The 27,551-nt window shown below is 36.8% G+C and overlaps 2 protein-coding genes across 7 annotated transcripts; one reads left to right on the top strand and one right to left on the bottom strand.

Annotated features, from left to right (window-relative positions):
- Window positions 1-54: 54 nt before the first annotated feature.
- On the bottom strand, window positions 55-15,256 carry LOC123518221 (alpha-soluble NSF attachment protein-like). 6 transcript variants are annotated; one of them, XM_045278932.1, is made up of 8 exons: window positions 15,073-15,256; window positions 13,208-13,216; window positions 7,293-7,489; window positions 6,617-6,723; window positions 5,762-5,881; window positions 4,140-4,298; window positions 3,393-3,566; window positions 55-2,291 (listed from the first exon to the last, which is right to left on the bottom strand). In XM_045278932.1, exons 1-8 carry the CDS (start codon window positions 15,162-15,164, stop codon window positions 2,145-2,147), a joined length of 1,005 nt encoding a protein of 334 aa, XP_045134867.1. In that variant the 5' UTR covers window positions 15,165-15,256; the 3' UTR covers window positions 55-2,144. The 6 variants fall into 6 exon arrangements, with proteins under 6 accessions (XP_045134867.1, XP_045134870.1, XP_045134868.1 ...); XM_045278935.1 differs by having other exon boundaries at window positions 13,204-13,216; window positions 15,073-15,209; XM_045278933.1 differs by lacking the exon at window positions 13,208-13,216.
- A 3,580-nt stretch (window positions 15,257-18,836) lies between these two features.
- Window positions 18,837-27,329, top strand: LOC123518216 (T-complex protein 1 subunit theta-like). The gene is made up of 9 exons (XM_045278924.1): window positions 18,837-18,996; window positions 20,418-20,588; window positions 21,131-21,376; window positions 21,551-21,730; window positions 23,445-23,624; window positions 23,819-24,072; window positions 24,196-24,316; window positions 25,675-25,812; window positions 26,801-27,329. The coding sequence occupies exons 1-9, from the start codon at window positions 18,937-18,939 to the stop codon at window positions 27,089-27,091; spliced, it is 1,641 nt and encodes a 546-aa protein (XP_045134859.1). The 5' UTR covers window positions 18,837-18,936; the 3' UTR covers window positions 27,092-27,329.
- The last annotated feature ends 222 nt before the right edge of the window (window positions 27,330-27,551 follow it).

Here is a 27,551-nt window from a genome sequence, read left to right as displayed (position 1 = left end):
TTACACTTCTAAACAGCAAATCTTGTTTGCAATTTAGGATTTCAAAATAAGCAACAATGTGCATATAATTTAATTAAATTTTCTATGTAACATGCATGCAAATTACATCAAAATACTTAACAAAGCAAATCTATCTCTTAGTTTTGACAACAAAAATATATTTATATATATATAACTCTTGCAATGCCATGAGAGGCAGTTTCTTGTTTCTCAGATTTCAAGAAATCAATACTGAAAGCACACAAATTATTGTCTATGACAAAAGAATAAATCCAATGAGCAAGAAATCAAATGATAACATACCATAGGAAGAGTAGAGTGGTACTGTAGACTTAAAGATGTATGTGATTCATACATCAGGACACAACGTTTCATTAAAATGGAGCTCAACAAGAGTACCTCAACTTCATCTACATATCCCACTGTCTAGCAGCTGAATATTTACAAAACATACACTTATAAGATCAATATTAATGAAAAGCAGTTAATATATGCACTGAAAGATTGAGAGAATGACACAGTGTAGACAACTCTACAGAATTTACTGATTACTATCACAAATGCTTTATTTTGTTAGAATAAAAAACTTTCACATGAAACTCTTCTAGACAAAAAATTTATTTTGGGTCTTATGAGGAAATATATTTGTTTTGCATTGACAAGTAACATAAAATAAAACCTACAACTTTAAGGTAATGTGTCAATTACCAAAATACAAATTGAGGGATGTTATTGGGATTAATAAAAAATATATATATAAATAAAAAAAATAGATAAATAAATAAAAAAAGTACGTTATTGTGTCAATAAAAAATATATACCTGACCATTACTGCAATCGAAGTGCATCTGTATATACAGTCATAATTACTAGTAACACATACCTAAAGTAAATTTGAGCATTAAGCAGTTGCCTGTTGCTCACTTCGGTATAATACAAAACATGTTGTGTACATTGTATAACTGCAAAAATTTACCTGAAGCAAATAGAACAATATTCTTAAAATTAGACGATAGAATTTACAAATGTAACTTTGCACCAATAACAAAACAATATGATGATGATAATAATAATAATAATAATAATAATAATAATAATAATAGAAGAACAGTAATGGAAAAAAAAATCACCTTATACAAACTATGAAAGCATCAATGATTCAACAGATGAATGAAGAAATCAATGATCATATGCACTTATCAAGATCAAAATTCAATAGTACACATGGCTGTCCAGAAATGGACCAGAAGGCTTCCAGGTTGTGATCAAATGTCTCACTCCACTTCTACAAACAGAACACCACCACCTCCACTAACACCTAGCAATAACATTTCTAACAATAATTCACGTATGCTTTGTATTTCTAAAAATATGGCATGGAAAGTACTTGCTTAAGAAAGACTAAACACTTCAATACAAAAGGTGGGTCCTTTTTCTCTGTAATAAAACCTTCAGTTTTTGCTTTGTTAACATCATGATAACAGGTTTATGCTAATTATAAATCATTAGAATTACAAAATGTACCAAGAGAATTCATCTTGTTTAGCACACTACTGAACTCCTTGCATGAGATCAATAGTTCAGTATTCTCATTAATAATTACTGGACCAATACAAAATTAACACAAGTAAGATAAGTTCCTTATAAAATAAGGATAGACATAATCCATACTGGTTTCTGTTTTTCACCCTCCATTATGCAATATATTAGCATTTATGAGTCCTATAAAATGACTTCTTATTTGTGAATACAGTTTCAGTATGGAGCTGAAACATCCATCTGCAATGACTAGTAGTCCCCAATGTCAGAACACGATCATTATATTGGATATAATACTCTATATCGCTTGGCAACCTCAACATCTTCAGCATCCATGCCGCACATCAGCCCTACAACTTGGGTCACCTTAAGAGTTAGGGATAATGATGATTCTTTAAAAGGCTTAGCAACAACAAAGATCTAAAAATATTAAAACTGCAATGCTATTAACTTGTTTATTTTATGCTAGCAGCCATACTAGCTACACAGATTGCAAGTTCTTCAACGAGTGGTCTAAGCCTTTCTTCACACCCAGTGAGACACTAGTTATTGCTTCCTTGTTCACTGCTGGTCCTGTTTTTCCTTTATGCTTCCTTGAGAAATTTTTAACAAATATCTTCAGCATTGATGGTCTTCTTGATCCTCAGCAGCATAGTTGTGTACCACTGGTCAAGCCGAGAGATTGAGTCATAATCCTTTACAGTGTCTGTGAACGCATCTACGTTTTGCTCCTCCAGGTGGGTCATAAGAGCCTGCAATAGTAGAGTTGTATTCAGGAAGTGAAAGAATTTCAGCAAATCTCACTACCTTGGAACTATGACCCATATTCTTAGACAATTTGGCATTTTATCTCAATTGCTTTTAACAGATTGCTGATATCATTGGGATCTTAAAGAATAGTAATTGTACAATTCTAATGGTTGATGAGTAGAACAGACTTAGTGGTCATGTTGTTAGTGTTGGGTCAATAGAAAGCTTTAAAAGAAGATTAGATAAATCTATGGATGGGGATGATAGATGGAATGAGGTAGCTTTGCTCATACAGGGACTGCCACGTGTAGGCCTAGCAGCATCTTGCACCTTCCCTCGTTTCTTATGAACTTCAGTTCTTATTTAAGGATTGTGCACCATTATTAAGGAAATCCTACAAGAACTTGAGTAATAATCACTGATCTTTGAAAATAATCCAAATAAGACCCCAAAGTATTTATGAATAATAAAATGTTCAATCTCTTTCTGAACACTAAGGGCATGTCTCTCTCTCTCTTCTATTTTCTTCACTCTAAGTCTATTACTCACAAAGTAACTCACTGTGAGGGATCCTAAGTGTATCAGATCTACCTTACATTTTCTGTGTCTTGTTTATCATTCCATTATATTGGCCTCATTTTTGTATCTCAACAAAGAATAAGATTTATTTAGCCCTTTGATTGCCATGTTGAACCTTTGCCCACAAATCTCCACACACTAAAAGCTGCATGTCATTATGTCATATGTAATAACAAAAATTTATATCCAACTCTGAGCCATTTAGGTCCCTTGGGATCAGAAAATATATTGGGCATCTCTAAATTCAGCTTCCGAGTCCAGAATTGTTTCCCTCACCAAAGCTATTCTGGATTCGAATTGTAAGCAAACCATAACATGGAAATATAAATACTACATAAATAAATACACAGATAAGTCCTACATAAAAAAAAAAAAAAAAAAAAAAATCACAATATCGTGAACCAATTATACAGAGTGCCTCACATGAGTATTCAAACCACATGAATAAAAAAAAAATCTAAATTTTTAAAGATTTTCTATTAATTGTAAACCACAACAGAAAACAAGAAAAAAAAAAGCCTTACCTTTAGTAGTTTACATTCCCGAGAATCTTGGAAGGCTGGGTACATCTCTTCATACTTCTCCACAGCAATCTTTGCATTAGTCACGTCCACAACCAAATGACAGAGAGTGGCACGGAACATGTACTCCTTAGCACTGTACTTCAATAATGAGCTCTCCAAGGAACTGGTGGCCACCTGTAGAAATACTTAATTGTAAATAACCTGAGCAAGAGGAAACATTTAAGTTGCTGATAATCATCTACTCTTTCTTTGGAAACTTTAAACTTTAACTGATATTACAAAATTAATACAAAACTACATCATCCCAACCTGTCATGTGAGAAGAACAACAATGAAAATAAACTGATCCCTGTGGCACCCAACTAATTATATGACCCCACTCACATTTAGAGTCATTTATTACAGATCTCTGTCACCTGTTGCCTTGCCACAACCTTATCCAGCCTAATATCTTTCCCTCTATCCTGTGAGCTCTAACTTTTCTCAGGAGCCTCTGATGTGGTACCTTAGGGGGCACATGTGTAGAGGTCAAGGAACACAATCCTACTTTTTTTTTGTATTAAATAATAAGTTCACTAAATACGACTGCATTTTCTGGAACATAAAGCAATCATATATCAGGGAGTAGCTGTAGTCATTCTAGCTATCCTAATTACACATACAGCTCTGAAATATTTATATAGTATATCACTTACAAGAGTCCTTATTCTTCTAGTTCTCAGAGGATAAAGCCAAAAAACCACCCACCTGCTCATAAATCTGTATCGCTTTCTCATAGTTCTCCATTTGAGCTGCATACATAGCCACCTTCAGGAGACACTTGTTTGACGATGAGTTGTTCTCCTCACCACGGAAGTAATCAGAGGCTTGCTCAAAGTGCTGGATGGCTTTTTCAATGTCAGCAACCTGCATGAAAAATAAAATACCATCATCATCTAACAGTACTAAATGATTCATTAACATTTTAACTGCTAATGACACCTGCTATATAAGGATTTTTATGTCATTTAAATGAGCAAAATAATATACTTGTACTAAAAGGTTTGAATTCCCAATAATTATTTTGGTTATCAATGGTGTCCTTTCAAGTTATATTTCAAACTTAAACCAGACCATTTTGTCAAGCTTAAGTAGATGCCAAACCAGTCAAAGGATTTAGGCTCACTTCACATGATTTGGTTTATACTGCAGAGTGTCTAGTATGTCTTCACATGACTTTTTTTCTGCATGGTTCTTCTACAGCAGTGCATAACGTTCCCATTTGTTTGCCATTATTTGTTTGAGATGGAGGACAACTCCACTTAGGGAAAACCTCTGCCATCCAGGAATTAAGCCATGCAGTGAGTGTGTTAAATGTCTCATAAAACTTCAGATTTCTAAAACATTCATGTGAAGCGAGCTTAAAATGCAACCATTACTAGGAGACTTTCAAGTAATGTTTCCCACATTCACATTTTCACTTTCATAAATTTTTTCAGAAATAAGACCAATTAAATAGTTACTCATGGCAAACAAAAAGCTTCCCAAAAAATTTCTCCAGAGATAGTAATTCCAAAGAAAATATGCAAATAGTTTACCTGGACATCTTATCATAATATTGAGAATAATATCAAAGCCATAAGCAATTATTTTGTAACTTAAGGCATATAAGGAAATTCCAGTAATTTTTCTAAAATTTTCAGAGAGAGAGAGAGAGAGAGAGAGAGAGAGAGAGAGAGAGAGAGAGAGAGAGAGAGAGAGAGACCACCACCTAAAATAAAACATATAATACATGCATAAATAAAGTGGCAGCTGAATAAAACCCCAGCAGCATTCAATGAAAAACCCTCCATAATTCATCTGGGTCAGCCTAAATGCAAATACATGACCAATCAGGTTCTCCTCACTACAACAAGCAACATTGTGCTAACACATCCACCCTCTGACTCATTCCATGCTGCTGTATTTCTCCCAGTCTCTTTACACAGCTTCTATATAATTAGCTTTGGCACACAAGTATTTTTGAGGCACAGAACTGATTCTCTCTCTCTCTCTCTCTCTCTCTCTCTCTCTCTCTCTCTCTCTCTTTCTAATAACTGGTCCTGTGACACTGGACAAATATTGGATGGCAGCAGTTTCTGATCCACGAGAAATATAATTGATGGTCTAGTTAATTATGGAGAGCTTTCTGAATATCACTTCATTAAAACCTTTCACCAGTAAGGACCAATGAAATTTGTCCTTTGTTTTTTCTTTTGTTTTTTCCAAAAAATAAATATTTATGAATATATATGTATACATACATATATATATATATATATATATATATATATATATATATATATATATATATATATATATATATATATATACTGTGGAAGTACACTCACCCACACAGAACATTTGGAAGCTTTAGATGACAATCGGAAAGCTTTGGGAAGCCTCCGTCTTGAGGAACTTTTGAAACATTCTCGAGAGTTGTCAGGCATTGCTCGAAGTTTTACAAGACCCTCGTAAATCATTGAAATACTTCACATTAATTACAATTTCAATACTTTGCAAAGGAGACAACAAAACCAGTGATTCAGCACATACTGCTGTGTCAGTTAACATGAGTACAGTAGAAATTTTCCATTAAGCAAAATATGAAATGGTTGAAGAGGTCCAGCACTTAATATATAAAAATGAGTTTGGCAGATGCAGAAGATGTTTGAAAATACAGCAATCTCTTGCCATATCACAGTTCACCTATCGTGCCCTCAGAGTATCACAGATTTTTCTGATTGAAATCAAGTATATTTATACCATGGACACCTCAGTATATTATGGGTTTATGCAACTGATATATAAGTATCTACATTTCTATATTATATTTCAATTATTTCTCTGGTAAGCATTTTCTAGCCTAAAAATTAAGAAATTAATTACACACATTAATTAAGATTTTTAAAAAGAAAATATGTAGTGCACCCTAAATAAGTAAACAAAGAATTGCACAAGCTATATGGAAAACCAAACTTGGGAAGTGTAGGACATGCCCTAGTTTGCATTGTGTTGGTGCTTTGCATTTGTGTAAAACTGGGAATTTGTTTAAATTCTACATGATATTTGGCTTTGAGTTGTGAGCCAATATCCAAAATATGAGTGAGCTTCAGATGTCCCACCACTAGTTGGCATAGTAAACACCACAACAATCCCATTTATCATATAGATAAATGCAAACACACACCAACATCAACACTTACCTCAGTTTCATAAATTTCTCCAATGGACTGGTGATGTTTGGCAGCCATCACAAACTTGCCCATGTCTGTGTAGATCTCAATGGCCTTCAGCAAGCAGTTCACAGCCTCTGAAAAACAAACACAAAATGCATTATAATTCTGCAGTATGACAAATGTCCCTTCTTGAACTTCAAAGTGAAAATTTATTGCACTGTGACATATTTCTTTGCTGCAGTATCTCTCTACCACAGAAGTTTTATCATAAATGACACTAATTTTGTTGACATAAACATGTTGCCCACACTTATTCATCATTTGGACATCAGGAATGCTGGATTAAGTAACAAAAATATAGAATGAAATGCAGTAAAGCAATTATTCTTGAAAACAGCTCAGCAATTCAAATGGTATAATCAGGTACATCATGAAGCTGAAGAGTCAGAAGTGAAGAACAAGATAGTGTTCAGACGACAGCTAATCTTGCAACTAATGCCAGCAAAACAGCAGTGGAAAGTCCATAAAACAACAATAGATCCTTCATTGTCATTATTTTCCCTCTTCCTTTATGTTCATCCTCATTGTCTTCCTCCACATGCTCCAGCTAAGAAAATTCAACTTCAAAGTTCTATACTATTGATGGACAACCTGTACTCATAAATGCTAGTAATGGCCTGGCTTCCCCTTGTTGGAACATTACCATTTGGATCTGTCTTCTTATAGCAATTGCCAGCCTCCACATAGTTGGTGGCAGCATCAAGGCGTGACCCAGCCTTGCCGTAGAGAGAGGCCAGCTCAGTGAAGGCATGAGCAGCTGCACTCCACTTCTTGGCCATCTTAAACTTGTTGGCAGCTTGCTGGTAAAGCTCCATAGCTTCATCTACCTTTGATGAGCCCCTGAAAGAAGCACACATCAGTAAAGTATGTATGGTATTCCTGTAATGTATGGTGACTGCTACTTAATTTGAACTTTGTATGAGTGTGTGTTTTGTATAGAGTACATGTGTAAGTGTGTGTGTGTGTGTCACCCAGCTAGCCTTCCCCATTACGGAGAGAGCTCAGAGCTCATACACCAATCTTTGGGTAGGACTGAGACCACACCACACTCCACAAACCAGGACAGTGAAGCCAAAATCCCACAAATTACATCCTGTACCTACTTACTGTGTGTGTGTGTGTGTGTGTGTGTGTGTGTGTGTGTGTGTGTGTGTGTGTGTGTGTGTGTGTGTGTGTGTGTGTGTGTGTAATTCACCACAGTCAACTGCTGGTCACCCAGCCTTTTCCCATTACGGAGCGAGCTCAGAGCTCATAGACCGATTTTCAGGTAAGACTGTGACCACAACACACTACACACACCGGGAAAGCGAGGCCACAACCCCTCGAGTTACATCCTGTACCTATTTACTGCTAGATGAACAGGTGCTACACAATAAGAGGCTTGCCCATTTGCCTCGCCGCTTTCCGGGATGTGTAATTCACCTCAGTCGCCTGCTGGTCACCCAGCCATTCTTCCCCATTACGGATCGAGCTCAGAGCTCATAGACCGATCTTCGGGTAGGACTGAAACCACAACACACTCCATACACCGGGAAAGTGAGGCCACAACTCCTCACGTTACATCCTGTACCTATTTACTGCTAGGTGAACAGGGCCCACACATTAAGAGGCTTGCCCATTTGCCTCGCCGCTCCCGGGACACGAACCTGGCCCTCTCAATTGTGAATCAAGCGTGCTAACCACTACACTATGTGGTGTGTGTGTGTGTGTGTGTGTGTGTGTGTGTGTGTGTGTGTGTGTGTGTGTGTGTGTGTGTGAGAGAGAGAGAGAGAGAGAGAGAGAGAGAGAGAGAGAGAGAGAGAGAGAGAGAGAGAGAGAGAGAGAGAGAGAGAGAGAGAGAGAGAGCATGGTAATGAACAAAAAAGAAAAAAAAAATTAATCATCTCACTGCTGTCTCTTGTATCATGTGATCATGATGCAATATTTGTTTCTACTAGCTGGTGCTGGGTAATGTTCCTTGGACATTATTGGTATCAGCTGAAGGAAAAATGTCAACAATGCATTAACACTGTCTACTGCCAGAAAGGTAAAACAGAGCTATGAAGAAAATATACAATATAACAAACTTAAAAAGCTTCTAGTGCATTACTTTCAGGGGAGTTTGTACAGATTTCCTATTTTTCTGTTTGCAAGCAATTCTTGAGCTGAGAGCTTTAGTGAATCTAGCCCCAGGTTAAAAATTTCTTAAAATGTTAATTTTGAATATGTCTGTCAAATTATTTTAGCATGTTCTTTACCTAAGAAGAATCCTCCTATACACTAATGAAATGACTTAGAGATCCTAGGAATGCAGCAAGAATCATAAACATTCTTCACTTTTAAAGAACTTTTTTAAAACATATATTTTTTTATATCAATGTCTTTCTACTCTAAATATTTACAGAATAGTATGCCATATTAGTGGATAATTTCTCATTCTAAAAATTATTGAATTTTTTGCACAGGTACGGACTTGTATTAAAGATTTGAAAAAAATAAATAAATAATAAATAATAATTTCAAAAATCTTTGTCTGATTATCTGGATATGTTCTTTACTTGATTAAAGAAGAACCTTTCTATACACTTATGAAATTATTTAGAATTCCTATGAATGCAGCATTGATCATAAAAATTTTCACTTTAAGATAAAATAAAAACTTAAAAACTCATTTTTCAACTCACACATAATTTCTACATCAATGTTCCTCTTCTTCAAATACTTATTGAATTGTCCGTCATGTTAAAGGAATATCTTTTACCACAAGAAATTTCAATTTTTTGTACAGGTCCAGACTTGCATTAAAAATTTCAGAAATACATATATTAATTTCAATTACCTTCATCATCATCATGATTTAGAGTTTCTGAGAATTTCACTTTGATGAAACAAATTTTTTTTAAATTTCACTTTTCAATTAATACATAATTTTCTATATCATTATCATTCTTCTCTAAATATTTATTGAATTGTGTGTTAAATTAAAGGAAAAATCTTTATCATAAACATTTTTCATAATATTTTGTTCAGCTCCAGATCATTTATGAGCTTCCAGCCACAATTTTATTTGGCTGACATTAATCAAAGCCCCACAGGAAATTTGACATATTAAGTCTCACTAAATAACCTTCCATGAAATTTGAGTATTCTGTATCATCTCACTCAATCATCTCCATCCCAAACGCTAACTAAATGAAATGCCTCCTATATTCTTAAAGGAGGTGCCATGCTTTAACTTATTTAGCTACTATAACATGACAGATTCAGAAAATTTGTAAAAACAAGAGGTTTCAGAAAAGGTAAAGTGATGTGTGAATCAAAATACATTTCATTCAGAATGGGACCTGAAATAATGTTAACAAAAGAGAAGAAAGTTTATGACACACACACACACACACACACACACACACACACACACACACACACACACACACACACACACACATAAAAACCAGTCATGAAGAAAAAGACCTTGGGGTGACAATTACCAATGACCTATCGCCAGAGAGACATATAAACAAAATAATTGGAGAAGTATTGAACTTATTGAGGAACATAAGAGTGGCGTTCGTATATTTAGATGAAGAAATGATGAAGAAAATAATTACTGCAATGATAAGACCGAGGCTTGAATATGCAACAATACAGTGGGCTCCGAACTTAAAGAAACACATAAGGAAACTAGAGAAAGTACAGAGGGCTGCAACAAAATGGTGCCTGACTTAAGAGATTTGACTTATGAAGACAGACTGAAAAGAATGCAACTTCCGACCCTGGAAAACAGAAGAGAAAGGGGAGACCTGATAGCAATATACAGAGTGATGATTGGCATGGAAAAATGGATAGGGAAGATCTGTGTATGTGGAATGAAAGAATGTCGAGAGGGCATGGGAAAAACTAAAATGGCCACTTATAGGAGAGATGTGAAAAATATAGCTTCCCTCATAGAAGGGTGGAAGCATGGAATAGTTTAGACGTGGAAGTGGTCAACGCAAGGAATATTCATGATTTTAAGAAAAAGCTGGACATTAATAGATATGGAGACGGGACAACACGAGCATAGCTCTTTTCCCGTATGTTACAATTAGGTAAATACAATTAGGTAAATACACACACACACACACACACACACACACACACACACACACACACACACACACACACACACCAAGATTTATCTCTTAATATATCAAGAGATAAGGGACTTACTACAAATGCATCAAAATCAAATTCTTATTTTCTTAGTTATACCTTACTCTTAACATTAAATTTACTGAATGAAAAGAAGATTAAGTGTTAACTGGTTGTCCAAGAATAAACTAATAGAACAATAAATGACATGCTGAAATACAAATTATTATGTTACTGACCTTAAACACTAACTTGCATAACATATGCATCTGGAGCTTGCTTTCCTCATCAATATGTATGTGCTTTAAAGTTATCCCTCTCAGCTTTTTTTCTCAACTTATCCTTCTTTTTTTCTTTTATCACATGCACCCTATCCATTTCCTGGCATGCCAAAGTGTCATTTCCCCTCCAAAGCTGTACCTCAACATATATATTATATATATATATATATATATATATATATATATATATATATATATATATATATATATATATATATATATGAAGTGAGTGTTAGCAGAAACTCATGCTTAATGCCTTTAGTGCCAACCTGGGAAGCTTAAAAGCAATAAAAGAGGAATATTTCAATTATTTAATTCTGCCAATCTTTGGTCTCAATCCATCGCCTCTGGAAATATTCCCTTGGTTAAGAGCTATTGCTCAAAAGTTTCAAAAGTTTCATCCATGTTTGAGCCTCACAGTTTAATGAAAAAAGAAGAAAAGACAAGTGGGCAATACATGTACAAGTGATAATGCAGACAGTAGAGTAAGATAAAGATGGATGATCTAATGAGATGAACCCAAGCAACAGCAGCTAAAAGAAGTACTATGTAGAGCAGTGGTTCCCAACCTGTGGTATGCATCCCACTAGTGGTACACGAAGACTTTCCAGACAGTACACCAGTACTTATGGGATCATATGCAATTTCTAGTTAAATTAAATCAATTAATTTCTCAGAAAAATTATCATTGCCTTACACAAGATAATCTGGCATTGATTGGCCGGTGGAGAAGAAACAGATGCACCCCTCGCATTAAATTGAGTTATGTTCCTTGTTATTTCATTTGTGCATTATACTTTTTAATAAATTAATATTTGCTGGATTTGAGTTTTTCTGGAACCAGGTGGTACACAGGGAATGTATGGGACCTCCAAGTGGTATTCGCTTGGGAAAAGTTTGGGAATCATTGATAATAATAAAAACTGCAAATTTAAACAGACAACTAAACCTAATCATAATTCTAAAGACATCAGCCATAAGGTTAACAATTACATATTGCATAAAACTAACCTCACTAAAATGATTTGTTAGTATAACAAACTAAGGAAAGGGATTAGTATGCCCAACATGCAATAAATTTTCTATATTGACAAACTGGTACAGTTAACAATTACTGAAAACTTCAACTTAGTGCATTACTTACTGCACATTAATGGAAGAGTTATGCTAATTCAATCATTATCCTTAAACCTTAATGGACACCTTTATTGAATATGATTCTCTAAAACTTTAACAAGTGGCTATTAGAAGTTAACCATAAACTCTCCCCTGTGCAGAATGAATTGTTCCCTTTCGTTAAAGAAAAATTACTGCCTTGGGCAATTCATAATAACTGAGGAATATATCCGAAGGTGAGATAAATCATTATTCATAAGAGATCACAGCTGGTAAGTGAACCCCTGACTATAAGAAAAGAAAGTAAACTTGAGCAGAAAGGAAGAACAATGCATTAGATCTCAGTACCATAATAATGTCATGTTCCAAGATAATATTAGAGGCATGTGTACCATCATCTGCTGCCATATAACATTTCAAACTTTCCATATTAAGTAAAAACTTTTATAAATATAACATAAATGCAACAACAGATATGCTCAAAATAAGATAGGTACATTCTGAGACTTATTATAATTTATTTGGAGTTAAAATAACCAAAGTATTGATCTTGACATTTGTAGCAAGATATTTTTCTGTAACACATGAAGAAAAAATATGGATGTTAAATTAAATTACCATAAAGATATTTTTCTCACTACACAAGTGGCAAGAAATCCAAGATTCCTTTTCCACAATTACCAGAATATACTGTACTGTGGAATATAAATGTGAATCTGAGCTACGTAATTAGATTCATGAATACCAATTCTGCCTGTGTTATTGACAGGATTCAGACACCTTGTATCAGCATATGTATAGCCAACTGTATAACAAAAGAAAATATCCAGCAGTAAGTCAAGCTTCACGTAACCAACAAAAACCACAAGACTACAAGAACCTCAAGAGAAAGCACCGTTTTAGTCACCACCACCCAACATTCATGTTAGTAAACTCCAACACAAGTTTGGTACGTTACCTGATAAAAGAAGCCTATCATCTTAATTATACACCAATACTTCATACATCTACATGATAAAATGACACAGGTACAAAGGACAGCATTACCCACGAGAAAAACCTGAAATGAAAAATACACTTTTAGTCTAAATTCGCTAATATATAAATAGACAGTACTTAACAAGCAATAAAGCATTTTCAAGGAGCAATGAAAGTAAATTTACTTAATACTATATATAAACATATGTGATTGGCATCACATTATCATTATCATCGATATTATTATTTCATTTTTCTTCATAGGGAATCCATGCCATAACTTTCCATTAATCTATCAACACTTCGCTATGGGAAGGGGTATAGAAAAGTCAATCTTTCTACCTTTCATTCTCCTGCCAATTTCTCCTAATTGGTATAAAACAGACAACAAAATCCAGCCACCCATAGTGAATACTCTACCTTATTCCACAACCACAGCAACTAAGTTCTCAGTTCAACTCCCCATTTGGTTATTGCACTACTCCTCACTACAGCACTGAACATACATGTAGGTACATCCCACCAACTACACTCCAATACCTATTCCAATTTCTTCACCTCATTTCTAATCTTTTCATTCCTATGGCAAACTTTATAAAATTGTATGATGTTAATTTATACACTAGTAATGACAGAGAAAGTGATCAAATGGTACAACATCCCTTCTTTTATTACATCACTGCAGATTAATCAAATAAATACACAAGCATCATAGTATAATTACAACTTTAAAGTTAACAGACCATAAATATAAGTACATATACATACAACTTCATTTATGTGCTGAGAATACCTTTCACTTTTTTATATGATAATGAAATTCATGGCTGTCTTTAGCTTACTCCAAACTAAACTAGCTAAACAGTCAACCCTTGTCCCAAATGCATTGTATATGTAGAATGTACTAATAACATACATAATCCAGTGCAAGAAAAGTATACTGGGTAAATTCAAGCAAGTTATTCATGTGGCAAATGAATTACATATAAACATAACAGCAAAAAATCAACATGAAAGGATGGTGCCATATTATGTTCCTTCCTCTGGAGAATCAAGGAAACACTAGGATATTGAATAATACAACTCTGACACATTATCAATCTAGATAAGATGATCACCAAGGTTTGAGTGACTTTTTTTTATCACTGCTGTAACTCCATATTTTCTTGTATCTGCAACTGCCATGTCTTAATTGATCTCAAGCCACTGCAATGAAAATCCTAAACACCAAAAGCTGGCACAACTACTGTCACTTGAGTACAGGGACCCAATAAGGCTGAGTCATACAAATATTGACCTGCTGGGTGGCAATGCTAGTTTCTAACTCTCACCAGCTAAAACCACATTCTGGGTCTCAGTCATATATAATTCATGGGATTAGGAAGAAATGTGGGTCATCATTATGGTGATGAGGGCTTTCTACCTAATTAACCATTATTATATATCTATTTGTCATCTCTGAATCTGGCATAATAAAACTGAAACCTAACCACATCTCAATAAACTTCAAGCAAATGTGATCTAGATTAATAAAAGACACAATCTGTCACTGCCTTAATGATATGCATAATAGGTCTTGTTCTTGCATTACCTATTATAATACCTCACCCAACTAATCTTCTCATATAATATGCAAACAACGATATAAGGAAAAGGCAACCATTGTAATATCAATACATATTACCTATGACCAACGGTATGGTGAGAAAAAATAGGGTTTATTATGGCACTTCAAATAAGGTCAATATGCAGCTTCCTTAAAACAACGATCTCGGAGAAAAAACAAAAAAATGAGAGCATGAGTCATTAACACCACTATCACAGCCCCACCCACCCATGCCCTAGCCTGAGAGGAGGGGCATGTCAGATCACCAACAACACACCCTCTCCCCCTGCAAACCAGCCAGCCCTTTAATACGCCCCTCCCTAAAATCTTACCCAAAAAGAGATCCCAGGAATCCCTTGGAGGAGGACAGCTTCTTCTCGGCCTCAGCCATCAGTTGCATTGCTTTCTGCTCCGCGTCAGCCATGGTGGAGGTTGTGGTGAGTGTGTTAAGGTGAGCGCCTCCCCCAGTCAAGTGACACAGCTTCTCGTCTGCCTCTCAAGTATACAGGTTTATATTATTCTGCTCTACCCACTATTAATACTACTAGATCCCTCTTGCATCCTTTGGCTAAGGTGTTCATGGGATCCTATATAGTGTTCGATTGTGTATACTTATAAGCTTGTGTTGTCTATACAGTGTATTGACTAATCGATTGTGCCGCTGCTCTCCTCAATAGATGGCGTTCGCTGTAACTTTCACAAAGGTATTGCACATCATCCTATCACAGTGGGAAATTGTTTGCCTGTGCATTATCTACAGTAATGTGATAAATAAACAATGGTTGATATTTAGTAAAAATTTCTAACTTATTAGATGTGATAAGATGAAATTGCGCCGCATGTTCATATTTGAGTAGGTAGCTCTTTATATAGATATATAATCAATGCAGCATGTTTATCCTTCAAGATGTTTACATAGAGATTTACCATTAGTCTCATTTCAAATCGAGCAACACCAACAGTACGCAGTAGTTAAAAGTAAGGTAAGAGAAACTACGTAAAAGAATGTGTATACGTAGCTGTACCGTACTTTCATGAGTACTGCGGGACAGGAAAAAAAAAAAAAAAAAAGTAAAGAAAAAAATGTACAGAATATATAAAAAGAATCCTCTTTATTTCATTATGTTATCAACAATAGTTATTTGCATGGCTGAGGTGTTCTAATCAGGTACGTACTGTACCTAGCACTACCATCCTCTGACTGCACGGTATGGTGTCTTCGTATACCTAGGCAGAGTAATAGAATCATTATTTGTCGCCTTTGCGTGTGTGTAGCATCGATGTGAAAAGCTGTAAATAAGAATTCTAGTTTGCTGAACTGGGAGGGAAGGAAAATGCAGTAGTTACTGAAAAGATAATTGTTTTATTTCTGTCGCAATATGGTTTCAGGATGAACTATAAAATCTCTCTCTCTCTCTCTCTCTCTCTCTCTCTCTCTCATAATTGCTATTTGCAGAGAGAGAGAGAGAGAGAGAGAGAGAGAGAGAGAGAGAGAGAGAGAGAGAGAGAGAGAGAGAGAGAGAGAGAGAGTACTTAATAGGAATATTGATCCAGACTTGAAAAGTTAGTTGTGACTAAACATGCAAGAATCTCATAAGTTTGCAATGTCGCATTTACCAGCTGGGCACGACTTTTTTTTCAGGTGTAACTTTACGACTTTGCCGCCGGATCTGCTACGACTGCGACTTTGGGCACCCCGCATGCGACTTGGGACTAGGGACTTTGCGACTGCGACTTTGTATTTCCCAGTGCTACTCCGCTAATGGTAAAGCAAATCTTGGCGCGACAATTTAGAAACATGCTTTGATTTCTAAGGCAGAGAAACATTTTTTTTTTCATTTTTTTTTTTTTTTTTAGTTGAAGCAGCTTTTAACTAGTGTCTACAGGTCATCCTCCTCCTCCATACGTCCTCCTGGTCCATCTCCTGCCGCGGCAATTTCTTGAAAATAATAATAGTAATAATGATAATAATAATAGTAATAATGATAATAATAATAATAATAATAATAATAATAATAATAATAATAATAATAATAATAATAATCTCTTCTTTTTTCCTGTTCAAAATCGCGGAAAACTATAACCTATAACGCATGCACTGGTCGTGCGTTAAGTTCGATTTTTCTTTTCTTTTCTTTTTGACGTTTGCGATTTTCGACTTTAAGACTTCGAAATTCATGGTGCCACAAATTCGCAAAGTCGCAATTTGGCGTCGCGCATATATTGTGACTTGCCAGGGGAAGAATTTGATATGAGAAAGACGGGAACGAGAAGGCTGATCGAGGCATGAATAGCGTGTTGATTAATTACTGTTGCAAGACAATCAAGAATTACCAAATATATAGTTTTTTTTTTTTTTTATTAATATAAGAATGTGACCAGGACAGGAAAAAGGCGCGTGATGAGCAAAGATAAAATTCAGACCTCGATCATCACTTACAGGAAAGAAAGAAAAAATCACCTCGAAATAAAAGGTGACAATTCTGAAAAAGGACATCTCATGTGCAAAGATTGTTAATTAAGTTTACGTAAGAAATTATCATGCTGAGAATGAAAGCAAACACCCGAAAAAAATATATCATAAAGAACTCATGAAGCGCTGGATGATCGATCATTATATGTGTGCATACTCAGTATATATAGGCAAGCAAGGTTATATGCATTCTTCACACCAAGTAATTAAAACTTACTGTTGAGGTCCTATTATAGCTACTGATAAATAACAAGATATAAGTGGGACGAGAATAAACATACCTACTATATAAAGTCCTCTTGGTCCTCAATTGCGTGTCTCGTTCCTAACATGCTTTGGGATATAGTCTTGCTACCTTCATCTAAAGTATTTACTTCAATATCTTTTGAAGGAAGTATACCGAGAGTACTTTTAATTGCTCTGCTTCTAGAATGTAGTGTATTAAGTGTAACTGATACTCCATGAATTACAAAGAATAGCAATAACTATTACACATTTCAGAATGGATAAATTTATTTATTGTGTGCACACGATCGAGTTCTCAAGGCATGCAGGGGAATTCTTTTCTTCGGCAAATGGAAAATAAACTGTAGTGGGGTTTTAGAAAAATCTCCACCCCTCTCTTATCTCTCTCTCTCTCTCTCTCTCTCTCTCTCTCTCTCTCTCTCTCTCCTGTGGTTAGGGGGAGGGGCATGGCATCCGACCTCCTCCCTTGCTGTGTACATACATTATTGCAACAATAAAGTTATCTCTCTCTCTCTCTCTCTTCCCATCATTATATAGACGTGCATGCAGCAGTGCAACAACAGAAAATTCAGTCTAATTCAACTCTGCATCTCTTTTTAAGGCCCAAGTTAACTCTTCACTTCCAAATAAGGCTGTTTCCAGATATGACTGACCTGCTGCTTCACCTATCTTACATTTTATACCGAATGTCTTCTTTCCTTGGCTCAAAGCAAAAAGCCTCATTTAGATGGCTCTAAGTAAAATGTACCAGAAGACTGCATGAACATACAACTGCGTTATGTAAGTCACAACATTAATGATAACGAAATGTTTTCTCTAGCATCTCAGTTTACGGAGAAGAATGAATTTGCTCATCTATTGTCTTTGTTCAACCTATAGTTTTTTTTTTTTTTTATAAAGGGAGGAGATACTGGACATAATCCTCCTAACGTTCCAACGTGTGTATCTCGCCGAACTTTAACCAATAACCAACATAATGTGGTTATTTTACTCGGACCTTTTCTGTCCTGCGGGATCATCAGCTGATGATGATTTTTATGCGAACTTGTTTTGGAAAGAGGCTGACAGTTCATATTTCTTAAACGATTGCAATTTCATGGAATCGACTAAAAACTGATCCCTTAAGTTCTTAATCCAATTATCTGTAGTATAGCAAGGCTGCTCTGATCAAAACTTTATCATTGCTAAAATATCTACATGTCAAGTATGACAACCGCATTTACTGAGAGATACAATTGATATAAAACCCGTAATTTTATCCTGGACAAAGGATATATACTACAGCAAAATTAACTCACAAGATATAAATATGGAATCCAGTTATGCATATTTTGAAAAAAAAAACGATAGGGATAAATAATCATTCTGGAAGGTTCAGGGCGAGGAAGACAAGGGCGGACGAGGTTGGCAGGCCTGTGGTGTGTGTCTGCTGTGGCGTGAGCGGCTCCTTCCTTGTCATCTCAACCTCGCCACAATCATGGCTCTCCACGTACCAAGAGCTCCGGGATTTTCCTCCATGCTAAAGGATGGAGCCAGGGTACGTAGATGCTCGCTAAGGGATGGAATATTGACCTGAGCAGGGAAAAATACGAGTGAAGCAAGTGGCAGGCGGCGGCGTGGAGGCGGCGCCGCATGACACACATGGGCCGCCTATTTGTGTTCCTATGATTCCCCGCCGTGGCTACACTCAGGGATGCACATGTTGGCCTAGTTTTAGGTCCAGTATACGTGTGTGGTGGTTAATTTTGCTGTGCGTGATGCGATGTTATTGCGTGGTGCAGTGAGTGAGACAGGTGTGAGGGCGGACAGGCATGACTCACCTGGGAGGAGCTGCTCTTTGGTCTCTTGTTATTGTTGTGGTGGTGCGGCAATACCACACACATCCCTTGCTTGAGCTAGATGTTGAACGTTTCCAATTTCTGACTCCCATTCTGTACTTCATTCAAACCTGTCCATTCAAATACTTTAATCTGTATTCTTCAGTTGATATTTTAATTGGTTAGGTTCCAGGGATAATGAAACTTGTCAATGCAATAAGAGCAAGGTAAAAGATTGGTAAATATTCAAAGTTGCAGGGCGCTCTTGTTTTCTTCTGATGACTTCCATATTCTTGATCTTGCTGCCAGCATCCTTACCCACACAATGCTTCTTGTTTAGTTTGGTTAGGATGCTAGTGGGAAGATCAAGATGAGACAGTCACCATCACAAGAACCACAGGACCATGCAATTCAGTATTTAACTACTTTATTTTTCCATTTTGTTATGACAATCTTTTGGAAGTTGATACCTATGTACTGCATTGTATTCTGCGACTTTAATTTTATGACATGTAAATATTAACCTCAGAGGAAGAGACTAAGATTATATCAATATTTTCCAACACCTATCACTGCTTGATTTTTGTGACAGGCAATTTGACCTTTCGTACACTTTTTTTTCCAGACAAACATATGGTGGTGTTTCAACTAGTACACCATAAATAATTATAGCCCTTCATATGGTCTACATGTCACTGTTTGGAATATTTCTAGCCTCATTTTACCCTATTGGAAATAGATAGATAAGTTTACCTTATAAGAATATCCAACAAGGGAACAAGTTAGGTTAGTTTACCGTATGAGGGTCTAAGTGGGAAGAGCAAAACTTCCTGTGTTAGGAAATCATAAAACACTAAGTTGAGTTAGTTTACCTTATAAAGGGCAGTCCAGTAGGTTAAGAGGGTCAAGTAGTTAGTATTGATTGAAAAAAGTAAATAACATAAGGTTATTGATTAATTAGGTACCATGCTTTATTTGTTGAATTATTTTCTATGATCCTCTTGTTATATACTTCATGTAATCAGGAAATGCATGTTACACCCAGAGATTGAAAGAAAATGTAAAAGAAACTATTAGATTATGTGATAACAGTACAAAAGCTAGAACATATCCAAGCTTACAATTTTTATCCCCATTGCAGCATTTCTCTGGCTTGGAGGAAGCAGTGTTTCGTAACATCTCAGCCTGCAAGGAATTTAGCAAGACACTGAAGACTGCCTATGGGCCTCAGGGACGTAACAAGATGGTCATCAATCATCTGGAGAAGCTCTTTGTCACCAATGATGCTGCCACTATCATCAAGGAACTGGAGGTGAGCTAAGATGTCTTCATGATATATTAGGAATAGTGGGATAAAAGTAGCTAAAGCAAATGATATGAATAAGAAATGGAGACTGTTATAGTCATTGCCTTGAAAGACAAAAGAAAAAGATGTCCTGACAAGATTAGATTTGAATAAAATAGATTAATTGATTGTACAGGCTACCAGCATATGTAACTTAAAGAAATTTTTTCCTGGGTTTACTTCTTTTTGTCCTGTAGACATCTTGTAATACAATGCTGTCACAGTTATACAGTGTGTGTGTGTGTGTGTGTGTGTGTGTGTGTGTGTGTGTGTGTGAGAGAGAGAGAGAGAGAGAGAGAGAGAGAGAGAGAGAGAGAGAGAGCAGGATTGTACAGAGTTGAGTTGCAACTATAGATTAGGTGGAGACTTACTCTTTGGCCGTCATGTGAAGAGAGTTACAAGTTTAAGATACTGGAATAGACAAGGTACTTCATGACCACACTGCCTGATCACTAAGAATTATTGCAGGTCCTGTGAAAATGCATGCTTTTAATGTTTCCTCCCCACAGATTGAACATCCTGCAGCCAAGCTGATGGTGCTTGCATCCCAGATGCAAGAACAAGAGATGGGTGATGGCACAAACTGGGTCATTATCTTTGCTGGAGCTTTGCTAGAGGCTGCTGAGGACTTGATTCGCATGGGCCTCACCCCTACTGATGTGGCTGAAGGCTACCAGCTAGCTGTTAACAAGGCTCTGGAGTTGTTGCCATCTCTGCAGTGCTGGGAAGTCACTGATCCCCGTAACCTTGAACAGGTACATTTTCTTATAAATTTTTTTTTCCATTTTCTTAATTTTTGCTCAGTATATCTGGAAGCAGATATTGCTATTTTTGCATGTTGAATACATTAATAAGTGTTATGCATATCTTTAAATGTTGTCAGCTTTGTGTATTGAGTGGCCTTTGCATAATGAATCTTTGTACTACAGGTGACCAAGGCCCTGCGCACAACCATCATGAGTAAGCAGTTTGGTAATGAAGACTTCCTTGCCAAACTTGTTGCCAATGCCTGCATCTCCATCCTGCCAGAGAAGACCACTTTCAATGTTGATAATGTTAGGATATGCAAAATCCTGGGATCTGGCATTCATAAATCTGAGGTGGTGCAGGTATGTGTAATACATCATACATTTGTTCTAACTCCTAGTGACTAGTTTGTTTGTATGCTAACTTGTATGTTAAGTACCTTCAGTTGTTTGTCCTTGTGCTGTGTGTGTTGGGAGTGTGTGCTTTTGCCACTCTCTCCTTTTTTTTTTTTTTTTTTTTTTTTTTTTTTTACATTACAAGGGCACTGGCCAAGGGCAAACAAAGTGTTGGAAAAAAAAAAATCCCGCTGGTTGCCAGGCCCTGTTAAGAAGAAAGTAGAAAGAGAAAAAACAAAAAAAATCTAAAAGGAGGGTCCAGTTAACGTAAGAGGTGTCTTGACACTCCTCTTTTGAAAGAGTTTAAGTCATAGGCAGGTGGAAATACAGACACAGGTAGAGAGTTCCAGAGTTTACCAGTGTAGGGAATGAAGGAGTGAAGATACTGGTTAACTCTTGCATTAGGAAGATGGACAGAATAGGGATGAGAAGAAGTAGAGAGTCTTGTGCAGCGAGGCCGCAGGAGGGGAAGGCATGCAGTTAGCAAGTTCAGAAGAGCAGACAGCATGAAAACAGCGGTAGAAGACAGATAAAGATGCAACATTGCGGCGGTGACTTAAAGAATCAAGACAGTCAGTTAGAGGAGAAGAGTTGATAAGACGAAAAGCTTTAGATTCCACCTTGTTTAGTAAAGCTGTGTGTGGATCCCCCAGACATGAGAGCCATACTCCATACACGGGCGGATAAGGCCCTTGTACAGAGCAAGCAGCTGGGAGGGAGAGAAAATGGACGAAGACGCCATAGGACACCTAACTTCTTGGAAGCTGATTTAGCAAGAGTAGAGATGTGAAATTTCCAGTTTAGATTTTTAGTGAAGGATAGACCGAGTGTGTTTAATGTAGAGGAGAGGGAAGTTGAGTGTTATTGAAGAAGAGAGGATAGTTGTCTGGAAGGTTATGTCGAGTAGATAGTTGTAGAAATTGAGTTTTGAGGCATTGAACAAAACCAGGTTTTCTCTGCCCCAATCAGAAACAAGTGAAAGATCAGAAGTTAGGCGTCCTATAGCATCTCGCCTTGAGTCATTTAATTGTTGTTGGGTTGGGCGTCTGTTGAACGCTGTTGAATAATGCAGGGTGGTATCATCAGCATAGGAGTGGATAGGGCATTGAGTCAGATTTAGGAGATCATTGATGAATAATAGAAAGAGAGTGGGTGATAGGACAGAACCCTGTGGAACACCACTGTTGATAGTTTTAGGGGAAGAACAGTGACCGTCTACTACAGCAGCAATAGAACGATCGGAAAGGAAACTGGAGATGAAGGTACAGAGAGAAGGATAGAAACCGTAGGAGGGTAGTTTAGAAATTAAAGATTTGTGCCAGACTCTATCGAAGGCTTTCGATATGTCAAGGCCGACAGCAAAGGTTTCACCGAAGTCCCTAAAAGAGGATGACCAAGATTCAGTTAGGAAAGAGTCATTTTGTTTTGTTTTGTTTATTTGCTGAATATTTATTTTACGTTGTTGATTTATTTGTTAAACGATTTCTATCTATTATTTATTTTGTATTATTTATTATTTCATTTTTTGTATATAATTTTGTTAATTATTTATTTTTATTTTGAATTATTTATTCTTATTTATTTATTATTTATTGTTTTTTATATTATTTAATTTAATTTTTGTTAGAGGCTCAAAGTTGGTTAATTGATAATAATGATAAATGTGTAATCTCCTTTACAGGGAATGGTCTTCCAGCGAACAGTTGAAGGATCTGTGACTTCCAAAGAAAAGGCAAAGGTAGCTGTATATTCCTGTCCCTTTGATGTGACCACCACTGAGACCAAAGGAACTGTTCTCATCAAGACCGCTGATGAACTGGCCTCATTCTCAAGGGGAGAGGAGAACAGGATGGAGAATGACGTAAGGATGTTGTTTGTAATATGTAACGACTGTACTTGAAAAATCAACTAAAAAAGGAATGATTTGATTGCAGTTTAAGCTTAATTTTTTCAGTGCTTCATTTTCTAGTTTTCTGATTGTTAAAGACTATTTTATCAGTGCTAAAGAATCTTCCTCAAATGTGTGTGTAAGTTGACATTGTACTCTTGGTTCAGGTGAAGGCACTGTCTGAAGCTGGTGTCACAGTCGTCGTGGCTGGTGGCAAGATTGGGGATCTGGCCCTCCACTACCTCAACAAGTATAACATTATGGCTGTGCGAGTCACCAGCAAATGGGACCTTCGTCGACTCTGTAAGACTGTTGGTGCTACTATTCTGCCAAAGATCACTTGCCCAACCCAAGAGGAAATTGGTTTGTGTGATCATGTCTTCATGGATGAAGTTGGTGAAATTCCTGTAACAATTTTCCGGTAATTCTTATCACTTTTGTTTTAATTGTATTTTTTTATTATGATATTTCTTTCTCCAAGATTTATTTGGTTATGAAGAAGAAATATATATATATATATATATCACTCTTGACTCACCCACAGACAACAAGCTGAAGAGTCAAAAATTGCTACCATAATCATCCGAGGATCCACAGACAATTATATGGACGACATTGAGCGAGCTGTGGTGGATGCCATCAACACTTACAAGGGACTGTGTCGGGTGAGTTAGAACAACTTGTCATTAGTCCTTAACATTTCTGCTTATGAGTGGATAACTTCCACTTTAAAAGAAACCTTCATTACTTGACCAGGTCTCTACTTGTCTTTAAAAGAAAAGTTGAATATACTCATGCCTCGGTTTTACGGACAAAAAGGGGGAAGACCGGTCCAATAGTTCCGATTGTCTGTAGCTTCCGGCAGATATGTATATGGTACGCTAACAGTGGCTGATATCAACAATAACATTACGAACGAGAAAGAACTGTACTTTTAATCAAGCACACCGTCCAATCTGGCACTGTAAAATACCTATACACTGTAAATAAACAACATAATAAAGTAAATTCAGCATTTTTAATACATGAAATTAGACTTACCATGGATGGTGAAGAGGCATTGTGCTGTTGGTATGCTGGGATCTGCCGTGATCGTATAGTGGGGCCCTCAGAAATTTATTCTGAGTACCTGAAACCGACCGTATCTGCACTGCCAGCTTCACCCCTCACCACCGAATTACGCAATCCATACCTGTTTCTGAAACGCCATAACCAACCATCACTAGCACTGAACTGAATACCTAAATGCTTACTGAGCTGTTCACACGCATTACGTATTGTTCCAGAAGTGACCTTGTTCCCACAAGCTTTCTGCTGCACATACCACTTGTACACAGCTTCATCTAACTGCTTCTGACTACCAATCTTCATATGCTTGCGGGGTGCTACAGAACCACTCATACTTGCATAACCATCAACAGAATACTTCACAGCATACTTAGTTAGCTTGGCCTTAGCCCTATGGATATCTGAAACGGTTTGTTTTTTTACGCCATATTGTTCACACACTATCTTGACGGACGCGCCATTTTCCAACTTGCTTATCAACTCGAGTTTCTGTGCCACGGTTAAATTAACCCTTTTCTTTCTTTCTACTGAAGCTTCAGACGGCATGGTGAATGAATTTGTATCACTGGTACAAGAATTCAAGCACAACACAGAAAAAAGGGGGGAAAAAAAAAATGAGGAATGCGATGCACGTCCTGAGACACATGTAAACAAGGCGACTGCCTGCTAACTAGCGGTCAATTTTAGAACCGACAGACTTTGTCTCCATAGTGCGCGGGACTTTCAAATAAAATTGGAATCTCCAGAATTTGTCCGTAGCTTCCGAAATCCGTTAAATGGGGGTCCGTAAAACCGAGGCATGAGTGTACTGTGGTTCAGCATATCTCTTAATTGCCTTTATTTTTGCCAATGGAACTTACTAATTATCCTCTACTCACAACTTCAAGTATTGGGACTGTAACTTGATAATGACAATCTGACATACGAATGTAAGTGCACTGTGCCAAATTTTCAGGATGGGCGGTGTGTGGCAGGAGCTGGCAGCACTGAAGTTCAGCTAAGTCTTTTCATCGAGCAGTATGGATCACAGTGTCCTGGACTGGAACAATATGCCATCAAGAAATTCTCAGAATCTTTAAGAGTGTTCCCTAAGGTTAGTTTCATGAAATAAATTTCATTGTAATGGATTGAGTAAGTAATATTATGACAAGAATATAATTTCTCTACCAATTGTAACCATTACTCATCAAAATTGTCTTTAGTTCCTCTATCTTTTTCTAGCAGTTGCATCGGCTCTCCTCTGTTTAGCACAGGATGTATTTTATATGGTTTTATTTATGCCATTCCAACTTTACACTGAAAGTATATATGGTGAAAGGAATAGGTAATAAAGTTTTCAGTTATTCATTTACTATGTGATTCATAATTTATGAAGCAGCCTTTATACCATTATTTCTACCGGAAGTGACATGTCAACAGGTAAGTATAATGGACAGAAGTCATGACCTGCTAATTAAATCGCACCTCTTATTCTTAACTCCACTCCATGTCCATCTCCACATCTTCTCTCCCTCCTTATTTCTATATTTCTCATACCCCTGCTTATCTCTCTGGCTACATCTGCACTGGAGGAAGGACAGTGTTTCATGTATCAAATATCAGCAATTGTCAGTTAATGTTGGCATAGCAACTCACCTGAAATCACTTCAAACATGGCCACTCAAAATTATTCAACCTCTCTTACTCTTGCTCTCTCGCCTACTTTCTCGCGCTCTGTGTGTGTGTGGATGTGGAATTCTTCTCTCTCTCTCTCTCTCTCTCTCTCTCTCTCTCTCTCTCTCTCTCTCTCTCTCTCTCTCTCTCTCTCTCTCTCTCTCTCTCTCTCGGGATGGGAATAGGAAGAGGGAGAAGGCAAGCCTTTGATCCAAAGCAGAGGCAACTCTAGCCATGATAGCTGCCAAGAAAAAGAATGTCACTCTTGTTGGAAGTATAGGTAGGAAAGCTGCTGCATCAAATAGGGAGCCAACTGTACAATGACAAGACCATAATGGTAAGCCTGCATTGAGCTCAGGACATCATCATCTTTTTCAGACATGTAAAAATTTGAGATTTTTCATAGAATTGTCTTTCCTTATAAACAGGTGCTGGCTGATAACTGTGGTGCAGCTCACCAAGAGACACTCTCCAACCTGCTGGCAGCTCATTCTGAAGGAAAGAAGAATGCTGGGTTTGATTGTGAAAATGAGGGATCTGGAGTAATTGATGCAGCAGAGAAGGAAATCTATGACCTCTACCTCACTAAGTACTGGGCCATGAAATATGCTACATCTGCTGCCACCCAAATTCTTAGGGTGGACCAAATCATCATGGCCAAGAGAGCTGGTGGACCAAAACCAAGAGGAATGGGTGCTCAGGATCCAGATGATGATTAAGCTTGTGCTGTGTTGAAGTAAATCATGCATATGATTTAAATTTCTTTCACTGACTCATATGCTTCTCTGCCTTAACCATTGTGTTGTTGATAAGATACCACTGTGAAGTCGGTTTGAAACATGTCCTTGTATTAATCACAAATAAATGCCACTGAAGTACTCGCACATAACACTTAGCTCTCACGGCAGTAACAAAAATTCCTGTTATTATGCTTTTTACATAAAAGTCATAGAAGTACCAAGTCTCTTTCTTTTCAAATGGTGAGGACCAGAGCTATGCACTGGAAGTGTTTAGCCCATAAGATGTTGGAAAGGGGATGCAACTGGAATTGTTGACAAAAATTAATTCATGTTAGTTATTTTATTAATGTTGGTATTTTTCATGTAATCTTTAGAGTACCCTTTATATAAACAAATCTCAGATCTGGAGCAAAACAATCAAAGGTGGACACTGGGAATT

Source organism: Portunus trituberculatus, chromosome 43 (genome assembly GCF_017591435.1).
Source record: "Portunus trituberculatus isolate SZX2019 chromosome 43, ASM1759143v1, whole genome shotgun sequence".
Lineage (NCBI taxonomy): Eukaryota > Metazoa > Arthropoda > Malacostraca > Decapoda > Portunidae > Portunus > Portunus trituberculatus.
This window is presented reverse-complemented; position numbering and strand designations above follow the sequence as displayed.

Bases quoted from the DNA above. Each gene is read 5' to 3' on its own strand.
- LOC123518216 (XM_045278924.1), top strand. From the start codon at position 18,937: ATGGCTCTCCACGTACCAAGAGCTCCGGGATTTTCCTCCATGCTAAAG. The intron at 23,625-23,818 runs GTAAGGATGTTG...CTCTTGGTTCAG, and splicing joins AGAACAGGATGGAGAATGAC to GTGAAGGCACTGTCTGAAGC. The intron at 25,813-26,800 runs GTTAGTTTCATG...CCTTATAAACAG, and splicing joins CTTTAAGAGTGTTCCCTAAG to GTGCTGGCTGATAACTGTGG.
- LOC123518221 (XM_045278932.1), bottom strand. From the start codon at position 15,164: ATGGCTGACGCGGAGCAGAAAGCAATGCAACTGATGGCTGAGGCCGAG. The intron at 3,567-4,139 runs GTGGGTGGTTTT...GTATTTCTACAG, and splicing joins CGATACAGATTTATGAGCAG to GTGGCCACCAGTTCCTTGGA. The intron at 2,292-3,392 runs GTAAGGCTTTTT...CTACTATTGCAG, and splicing joins GGGAATGTAAACTACTAAAG to GCTCTTATGACCCACCTGGA.